The sequence below is a fragment of the Phalaenopsis equestris genome, unplaced genomic scaffold, assembly GCF_001263595.1.
Source record: "Phalaenopsis equestris unplaced genomic scaffold, ASM126359v1 Scaffold000445, whole genome shotgun sequence".
Taxonomy (NCBI): domain Eukaryota; kingdom Viridiplantae; phylum Streptophyta; class Magnoliopsida; order Asparagales; family Orchidaceae; genus Phalaenopsis; species Phalaenopsis equestris.
The window spans coordinates 98,403-109,293 of NW_018164886.1; the positions used below are offsets into that span (position 1 = coordinate 98,403).

Genomic DNA, 10,891 nt, shown 5'->3' on the forward strand with positions numbered 1-10,891 from the left:
ATATCCAAACGGTACCGCAGCGTTTTCAAAAAATGACTCTGCATTTATAAGCTGTCCCAAACAGGCCATTATTCTTCATAGCTTCATATTACTTGCACTGCTCTTATTTTAATATTAATTGTTAATGTCGTGATTAATACAAATGTTCATGTATTTAATCTCAAAACATTGAATCCATATAAGAGTTCACATTTTTAAAATTTTTTTTTCTCTAGCATAGACATTTATACATCACTATACTTATACTTCCCACTTGTACTTGCAACTTTGATGTAAAGTACCTTTCTTGATATATCTTGTTTGTTATCATGTAAATCTATTTTGATTGAGCTTATATCTTACATCACATATACTCAAGCTGTTTGTTTATATAAGCATACACCTAAATAATCTTATATGATGTATAGCTTTCGCACACTCTAATTCTTCCTACTAAATTCCTTTAGTATTAGTTTGAATAATTGTGAATATTCAATTGCTCTTCACTTCGGTTTTATTCTCGTGTTCATGTTTAAGCGATGGAAGGTAATGAACACATCAACTCATGGCAAGGTCTTGCCTGCATTCAATGATGATATTTAATGCTAACGCCGAGTCCTCATAACTTGAGGGTTCTTAATGATCAATTTTATTTTTCAATTTAATTTTAATTTTTTTTCCAATTAATTTTAAAAACACATTTATTTGTTTTCTTATATACTTTTATTTTTATTTTTAAAAATAAAGTAATATAATTTGAAAACATTCAAAACAACATTTAAATATTTCGAATGTTTTAAAAAAAAAAATTATATCCTAATGTTTCAAATTAAAATACAAACAAAATAAAATTTAAAAACACACCCATATATCATATATCATATATATAAACATAATTTTTTTGAGCTAGATTTATAAATGAAGCAAATACAAACAAAAATTTATTCATTCATGTTCAACTCGATTTAACTCAATAATTAAATAATTAAATAATTAAATAAAAATAATAATTTATATCATTTTTATATTAATCATTTATAGCATATTTAAAGAAAATGCAAGTAAGGGATTTGAGTTGTATAAATGCCAAAAAAAAAAAAAAACTTTATATGTTAGATACTTAAATAGATAAGAATTGGCAGATATACTAAATCATGCTATATCCAATCTTACTGTTGGGGTGTAAGAAAAGTAGTTGGTAAGCAGCTCATGTCCAAAGTGTTCCAAGTAAATTAACCAAACACATTTTTTAAAACTCGAATTATAAATGAGTTAAGCACTAACAAAAAAAAAATATATGTTGACGAGCCAAACACGAACAAGCCCAAAAGTCGCTCAAGCTCGAGCTCATTTACACCTCTAACTCCAAAGGATGCAATGAAGAATCGATCAGAATATGTATCCACACAGGTCTAATTACAAGACTTCGTACTTCCTTAATTTACTTATCCATCAATTAACATTCCATGCATTTAATTAACCTGGTCAACCTAATGCCTCAAAACTTGTATAGATGTGGAGTTTCATTAAACTTCATGAATGCTAGACAAACTTTTATAAGGAAAATAAAAATTTCTCGAGGAAAGTGCAGGGCTTGGCATGAGAAGTAAAAGCTTCGTTCCTCGTGAAGAAAACTTTAACAGTGCACTGCAGCACTTTTCAAATAACCAAAAAAAAAAAAAAAAAAAAAAAAAACCACAATAGAAGAAAAGGAAAAAAATTTCTAGAATTTCAAGAATTTTGGAATAACATAAAATATTAAGCATGCATTTGGAGTCCAATGGTGAGTCGCCACGTGTCAAGTGGGCCCCACATTTTAATAATGACCAATCTCAACGTATTGCGGTAAGCCCACTTGACAAGTGGCGCCCCACCAATTATTTGCTCGGTGCAATATACTACGCTTGTTTGATACACAATATCACCCAGACAAAAAGATTAATGCATACGCATGCCATGCTTATCAGTTCTCACACAAGAAGAATTAAATAAATAATCCTCATTTTCTTCTTTTATAGGGCAATGCTCCAATTTTCTCAAGAACTCCAGCAAATAAAAGCTTAGAATGTCAAAGCCAAAAATTCTGAAATTGGCAAAAATACATGGAAATAATGTCATCGGAATCATGAAAAAAAAATATAATTCACCAACGGTCAGAGCAAGTATATTACTTAACTAGAATCTTATATGGCTGCCAAAAAAATCAAGGCCGATAAAAAGAGGCAAAAGAGATAGAATGAATAAAAACAGATTTTTTAGACCAGGGGGGTACACTCACAAACCAAGGTAAGCACCCTTATGCCTGCAGTGGAGAAAGCCTGGTACCATGAATTAAACCTCTTGCTGCAAACCTTGCTCCTATGTAATTAGCATCTCAGCCATATGACTATACAAGATTCAAGCATTTTGTTTAGCATACAAAAAACTTATCCATTTAGTTTTGAGAATGAGTCCATTCCAAATTGAATGAAATAAGTTGCCATCTGGCTGGTTCAATGACCATTCCCTTCAATTAGCTAGATGAATACCTTAACAGGCAAAAATGCTTTTTTTTAGTGGGTGGATGTGCTTGATCAATAATTAATAAACATTTGTTTTGTTATTTCCCAATGGATAACATGAATTTGGACTTCTAGTTATGCTTTACTCTATGTTATTCTGTTTGGCTGAAAAATTAAATTTCATAATATTTATCAACAATGTTGGTTCGCCGAACTCACTTAATGGGCTAAAAGCTTGTTGTTGTTGCTGTTGTTATATCAATAATGTTGATTCTTAATGATTTTGTATGACATATATAAAAATTCATCAATCACTCGTGCATATATAACTAAAAATAATTGAACTATAATGCATGCTTCCAAACTGGGCACATTAAAATTTTCAGAATATTACATTTTCAAGATTTTCAGAATGTTAGTCCCTTCATGCACACATTTCATACGAACATGCACATTCATCAAAACTAGCATGGATGCTCCTTGAGAGCCACAAGGAGAAACGGGTAGGGAACTTAAATTATCCAATTGCATGCATTTTTTGATTTCATGGAATGAAACATATCGAATCAACAATTACATGATGCGTGCTACTGCTCTGGAATTTGTTCAGCCTTGAAGAAAGAAGGTTTACCTGGAAAAAAATTATCTGAAGATTTGCCTATGTGACAACGATACGTATGAAAGTTATCGAGATAATTAATATAGTGTATAAGCTTTCTTATATGAAAGAAACACGCTCTTGCCAAGAAGATTAAGTTGAACACTAAAAAAAATGAAAGCAAAAGGATCAAAATCGTCAAACATACAATCTATAAATTCTTTTTAAATAGAGGTATGGCAACAAAACATGATTCATTGGACAATTGAAGAGAAGCAAATATTAACCAATGGTGCCACTAGGGAATTTGTCTATAAGATGGAACCATCAATTAAAATAAAGGAAAATTTACATATTTAACACCTAAACTTCAAATTTTACATATAGGCCAACTTACCTATGCATGAAAAAATTTATTTCACATTTTAAAATATAAAATAGTTGTATTTTAGATGTGATATGGGGGTGGTATAAATGTAAAAAAGCAAAGTTTAGATGCTAGATATGTAAATGTATAAAAATAGGCCGGTGTATGTAAATGCCCCAAACTTGAGGATTGAAATCAGTGCTAACATTCTCACTGCCAACAAAGGAAGCGAACTGCAGAACTAAAGAAACAATGCTCATATACAAAATAAAATAAAGAAGACAATTTGGACAGCTATGAAGAAAGTAGCATTCCTACCTGCAACAGTTTTTCGGTGAATGTATGGATTGCTCTAGTGCCTAAAATAAGAGGGATTTCTAGCACCAAAAAAAAAAAATTCAGAGTGCTTGCCGGTGAAAATATAGCTCTGGGTATTACCCCGTCATGGAAATTCATCTTATAAACTCCTATTGCAAGTAAGAAAACCATGTTACCTTCCAGTAGATTAAGCTTTGTTAGTCGTCCATCATCCAGCAAATGAATGCGTATGAGATCTTAATTAAGACCAGAAGAAACAAACCTAATGAATGGAGGTTCTGAGAATAAGGCTTAAACACACACAGGAGCTTTCAGCAGAATAGTTCCATATCCAAATGATATATGAAGAACTAAGAATATAAAGATGTATGGTGCCTACCTCAGTTCATCTCCTCTAAAGAAAAATAGGTTTTCAGCAAAGCTGTTAGCATGGGAAAAGAGTTTCACCAATAGGGGCATTTAAATTCAAACACATGTAAGAACAACCCAAAAAAAAAAAAGAGACAAGATGGTCTACCTCTTCACTCTGAGCTTGACAGATTTCGTACAATATATATTAGTATTAGATAAACTGGACTGCATAATTATCTCCGATAGCCATGCCTAACTGGAGAACGAGACCTACTCCTTCCACGCGCCCTATCTCGTGGCACTTCTCCATTCCTGCGAAACCTTTCCCTGTCCCAGTCTCTCCCATTCCTGTATTGATTACGATTCCAATCTGATCCTTTTCCACCATCCAAGCTACTCCTTCCAATAAATCCATGGGATCTCTCCTGTTCATGACTTCGTTCACGATATCTATCGCGTTCTCTGCCACTCATTTCATTTCCTCTACCTCTATGCTCACTTTCCCTCTCCCTTTGTTTTCTCCTTTCTTCAGCTTCCTTATCTCTAGCAAGCCTTTCTTCTTCTCTTTTCTTTTCCTTTACAGCCTGAAATTCAATATATAGCAGGCTTTTAAATAACAGAAACAGGGTTTACTTTAAGCTCAATAATGCACGAATAAAACAACCTACAGACCTTGAACTCATTGATAAAATCCCGCACCATTCCATACCCGATGTGCTGCTTGCCAGTTACGTGAGACTGGACCCGCTCAGCAGCATCATTTGCAACCAGGAAAGAACCACATGTTTCACAGAGAGCCATCTTCTTCTCTTGAGTAAGAGCCAACTTGTCATTCTGTGTAAGAGCTGTCTTCTCAGCATTCAACAGATCCACCTGTTAAATTGCCGGGTGCTAAAATTGGGTTTACTTGAAAGAACACATACAAGAACCAAAAAAAAAAAGGAAAAAAAAAACAGAAGAAAAGAAAATTTGATAAAGTAAGTCTACGCACCTTCCTCATGAGTGCTTCTGCCTCATCAACCTTGCCAGCTTCTCCAAGAGTCTCTATCTGTTCCAGTAACTTTTTAATTTTTTCTTCAAGCACTGATAACTGTTCTGATTTCTCGGCTGAGACAGGACCAGTTGGCAAATCAACCTCCTGTGCCAGCCGTTCCTGTCCACGCTTCACTTTTCTATCTAAGTCCATCACCTGTAATAAACACACTTCATAGCTATTATCACTCGAAAAAAGAAAATCATCAAATGTAGTGACATAAAGCTCACCAGTTTCTCACAATATTGGGCGAGCTCGGCTTCAAATCTAGGAACGTACGCATCATGTCTAGGAGATTTCTCAAAGCTACAAAAAATGCACCCAGAATGAGCACTGATGAATTTAATAGACTCGATAGAACAAACACAAGCACATCAGTTACTCAAATAATCGAATATTCATCCACAGACATGAAAGTTTTTTATCCATCTAGTCGAACGCTTTCCTTGTACAAAAAAAATATTATCTATGAAATGACAAAGGATTTCAAGCCATTCACATGTCAAACCAATAATTTATTTTTGAGTGACAGTAACCTAAACAACAAAAAACAGAGGCTATGCGAACTGGTTGGCTATTTGGTAGGCAGAATATGTAAGACCTCTGGGGTCCCGGGTTTGAGGCTTGTCTTGGACAGCACACAGATGGATCACAACCACACTTTGCGATCCATCTTAAAAAAAAAAAAACAACAAAACACAGAGGCATTTTGAAAATATCATTCCTCATTAGAACCCCACATCTCAAGTTTCAAGCATAGGAAATCCACAAATTATTATCAAAAAGAGAGTTTGATTGAAGATCAAAACCAGAAAAAGCTGAGAAACGGTTATCTTAAGAAAAAATGTAATACCTATAGAAAATAAGCTAGTAAAAAATATATTTGAATGGTTTGAGCATGCACAATGATGGGTTGAAAACGAACCCAAAAGAAGCATAGACAATACTAATTTGGAGAAATTAATAAAGGTCAAACTAAGAAAAAGCTCACAATTAGATTAATGCAAAATATATATTTAACACCTCAAGCACCACTCAATGAGAATCAAAAGGAAAGATCTATAAAGCCAAATCTCAAATAGTTGGAATAAGGCTATTGATGATGATTTTAACAATGACGATTCAGGTTAACCATTTAACAGAAAGATGAGATCAGTAACATAACCTTACTGCTATCAGCAACTGTTAAGTAATCTATGTAACATTAAGCATTGATACAACAAACAACTTAAGAACTTCAGTGTACTGCATTATTATGCAAAATATATTCCATGGCTATGCTCCAAAGTAGATTTGCCTGATTTAGATAGAAAATACAATGTATAATTCAAAATTTCAATGACAAATTCGTAAATATGTAATTTCATAAATAAAAAAATTATGACATTTTGAAAAGTCAGCATAAATTTGTCATCCAAACCAATAGAAAACTACCAAAATGTCCTATTAGGATTATGTCAATCTAATCACCCAAACATGTCTTCCTACATGATATGAAAGGCATCTGACTTCAATGATTAAAGAAAAAATCAAAAAAATAAAAAGGTTATCATACAAAGCAATCTACAGTGATCTTTGTAACATCTTAATAACAACTTAACAATTGCAACTCAAGCTAAAAGTTTCACAACAGCAACTAGATTTGGTAATCATAGACCAGAAAAAAAAATTGATAGAGTTCTAGGTAGGTTGGGGTTGGCATGGGGTGTGTGCGTAACGGTGAAAGGAAAATCCAAGTTAGAAACCTTCAACAATATGTTAAATAAAAGAACATGACCAGACGTGTCAAAAATATGATAGGCACTTTATAATTAAGTTATTCTAATCATAGTCTCAAAACAACTAACTGTATTGATAATTCTGTTCAAGGAAACCCCTTTTAATGCAAGATATGTAACCTTTGATGTGGCTTTTTTTTTTACTATGAAAAAAAAAAAATTCTTCAAGCAATATGGAAATGTCTAGCTTGGCCTACAAGAGAATTGTGCGCTTCAATGAATTCGGAACCTATGACAAAAAAATCTAAAAATATCAAATAGTATCATAAAGTACAAATCTAAAAAAACTTTGACCTATTAATGTCATCCCTTACTAAACTACAATAGTGAAAATATTAAACGAAATTAAAAAACAATATGGATTCAATATATCCATTTGACAATCACTACGATTGCATATCATATTCATAATTTTAGGTACCAATATATATATATATATTCCATAAGTTTCACCTACTTCAAAAAAGACCTGGCTTATCGAACTATGTCAACATAAAACAAATGACCTCAACTCAAAAATATCTTTAGTATGTATCCACATAGCAAATATTATACCATTATACAGTACGAATATTTTCTCCTCAATGCCACCAAACCTCTCATGACACTTGATCAAATTGCATTAAAATATCAATAAGCATCATTTCCTTTCATTATTGTGTGTATTTAATATGTTTTTGTAAATACAAAAAATAGGCTCCATATAAACCATCCTGAAGCAAAACCAACGTAATTTCATGATACAAACATAATTTTTGAAGATGCTATATTATACTTACTCCTAAAGTAATTTCATGATTCATGAACAATTTTACATTCAAATGTGTTAGTATCAAAGGGATGCTTCTCTAACTAATTGGCATCCAGTTATTCCTTAAATTTAAAAACAAAAACTGTTTACAAAATTAGCACAATCTCTCCATAACTCTTTAAATCTAAATAGGTACTTGATTTGCTATATTATACTTACTCCTAAAGTAATTTAATGATTCATGAACAAGTGTACATTCAAATGTGTTGGTATCGAAGGGCAGCTTCTCTAACTAATTGGCATCCAGTTATTCCTTAGAATTTCATGGCAAAAACTGTCTACAAAATTAGCACAATCTCTCCATAACTCTTTAAATCTAAAGAGGTACTTCATTTGAAACAAAACTATTGCATTTATGCATCATCTTTAAATCCAGTTTAGGGGCTGTTTAATAGCAGGATTTAATCTAAATCTGGCCAAAAAGCAAAAATCACAACTTTCAATCCTATAGCATCTTAAATCTCATTTCTCCTCCGTTTTGCCTTAAATCCTGGATTAAGCAAATCCCATTGGAAGAAGGATTTACAGAATTTAGCAGAGCTGAAGCACGCGAAGGGGGGTAGAAGGAAGGAAGAGAAAGACGAGGGTCAGTCAGGTAGGAACGGAGTAGAAAAAGGAGTTGTACGTGAGTTTCATAGATCTTTGTATGTCGTGATCCCGTCGTTGCCTTCTTCCAAGCTAGCTCTAGTACTACGAGTGTTTCGGCCGCAATAGGAGGATGAAGTGGAAGATAGGCAATGGTTTCGGGCAAAACCAAAAGAGGGAAAGAAAGGAAGGTGAGGATTGCAGGCAGGAGAACAGGTAGGAGAAGTTAGGTTTCGTTATTTAATATAACTTTATTTAAATTAAGTTTAATTAATTAATAATTAGTAATCAATAAATTATTGTCAAGTTAATTATAATTTTTTTATATTTGGTTCCAATTATATATTAAACTACTTATAGTTATATAAGCTCATGTGTAATTATTTTATTATTAATTAACCAAAATTAAATTAGATATTGAATTTAATTAATTAATTAATAATTACTATAACAAATAAATAATGAATTATTAATTAATGAATAAGATTATTATTTGCTAAATAATTAGGATAATAAATAAATAGTTCATTATTTATTAACATAATTAGAAATAAAACTTTAAATCAAATTTAATTAGATTAACAATTACATCATTAAGATAAAATGTTAAATTCATATTTCAACTAAAAAACTTAAATCCTAAAATAAATTTTCAAACTGTTAACCAGATTTAGCCAAACAATTTACACCTCAGGATATACTAAGTCTGGATTTATAGGATTTATTAAATCCTAGTTAAGTTAAAACCTATTTGCAGTTGAACAACCCCTTAAAGTCACTTTTTTGGGTTACATTGTAGTATACCTGAATATGTGCCTATTAAAAACCAACATCTCATAACGGAAAATAAAGAAACATTATCTAAAACATGGGGATACCAATGAAGAAAAAAATTATGTAACAATAAGCACAAAGTATCTGGCGAGAGTTTTAAGAGCTCATGCAGTTAATTGTATTTTAGAAGGTGAAAATACCAAACGGAATTCAAACTTTGGGCAAAAGATATGCAAATGTTATAGTAATCCGTATAGACTCTAAATTAGTAAATAGTAAAACATGAAATATTCTAGAACATCAAAACAAATTAACAAACAATCAACAAATGAAAATGGAAAAAACAATCTGGAAAATAAATAGAGAATGCAACAAAAAAATCACTAAAAAAATAATTTAATTCCAATGCTTTGCATAGTCTAGCTTTGAAGCACAAAATGTTATTCACCAATAGGGCTATAAAAAAACACATCATTTGCAAACAAATCATATTATGCTCATTATATAAACACTCTTATTTGATCCATTCATTAAACAAGCGAGCTAAACATGAATTATACAGATGAGAAAAAAATTCAATAACTTTAAACTAGTTTTTCCTTCATTTCAACAAAACTAGAAAAAAAAAATGAGAAGAATTAAATACACAACAATGTAGCTTTATTTTCGTTATTAACACACTATTTGAACATTTAGGGGGTGTTTAGCTGCGGGAAGGATTAAGTTTTAGGAGGATTTAGTGAATCCGCGTTTATTAAATCCACCCCCTTCTTGGATTTATTAAATCTGGATAAAACATGAATCGAAGCTAAAATTTGGACCTTAAATCTAAAATTTCAAAAACCATGGAACGTGCACTTCTTTAAGTTTGGTTAGATTTAATAAATCCTAACGATAAATCCTGTTAGTAGGGCGATACCAAATACCCCCTCAACTTGTAGTATTTATATTGTTGTGCAAAAGTTTACCTATTAAAAATGTGCCCATGTGTAGTATTTGTTGGGAGTATGAAGGTTTTTGCAAATTTTTCAAAGAGATACTTAAGACCCTTCAAGAAAACGGTTAATTTATAATATCATTTTTAAGCTCAATAAAATTTTTGATTGGCTTCTGTTCAAATTGAGTTCTAACAAGCCAAACATGAATGAATTTTTTTTTCTCTTCAAGTTGAGTAAGCGCTCAACCCTAGCCCTAGGGGATTCTACACTTTGAACAAAAACATTGTTCACGAACAATTACAAACACAAGCTAACACGAACACCCAAAATTTCAAGTGAGTCTAACATGAACTAACCCCTAGCTCACTAGAGCTCAACTAATTCGCACCTCTATTCACCAACATCTAGTATCCTTTTTTGTCCAAAAAAGCTCTTTGTATCGTATAAAAAAAAGAAACAATGGCAATGAGTGATAAGAACTAGCATTAAATTCTACAAAATAGATCGATCCAAATAATATAATTTTAATTTTGGAGGTCATGGCAAAAACATGTAATATTTCCTGTATGAATGAGAAAAATTAGTGAAGAAGTGCAACGTGGCAATCAGGAAAGAAAAAAAGACATCCTTCTATTACTATGGCAACAAACCTAGCTAGTCTAACAAGCCAGAATGAGAAAAACAAGAACCATCATTGATGAATCAAGAAACTTATATAAAGTAGAACTTCCATTTATGATTTATAAGGAAAAGAAACTCCTTGTGTGTGTGTGTGTGTGTGTGGCCTTTGGTGTAACCCTCGGGTCGGGGGTTCGATCCCTGTGTAGGATCGAATTGTACATCTTCTGGAAAGGGGGG

The 10,891-nt window shown here is 32.1% G+C and overlaps 1 protein-coding gene across 6 annotated transcripts in view; it reads right to left on the bottom strand.

The window, feature by feature from the left end:
* Positions 1–2,810: 2,810 nt before the first annotated feature.
* Positions 2,811–10,891, bottom strand: part of LOC110027782 (luc7-like protein 3) — an 8,959-nt gene continuing 878 nt past the window's right edge. Inside the window, exons 4-9 of one of the 6 annotated variants that reach the window (XM_020729341.1) lie at positions 5,378–5,453; positions 5,106–5,303; positions 4,787–4,987; positions 4,143–4,698; positions 3,940–3,999; positions 2,811–3,111 (exon numbers count right to left, since the gene is read on the bottom strand). In XM_020729341.1, coding sequence (XP_020585000.1) covers positions 4,348–4,698; positions 4,787–4,987; positions 5,106–5,303; positions 5,378–5,453 — 826 coding nt within the window. In that variant the 3' untranslated portion in view covers positions 2,811–3,111; positions 3,940–3,999; positions 4,143–4,347. Of the gene's footprint in view, positions 3,112–3,561; positions 4,699–4,786; positions 4,988–5,105; positions 5,304–5,377; positions 5,454–10,891 lie in introns of those variants that run through there. The other 5 variants (XM_020729340.1, XM_020729338.1, XM_020729339.1 and 2 more) reach the window with 5 other exon arrangements.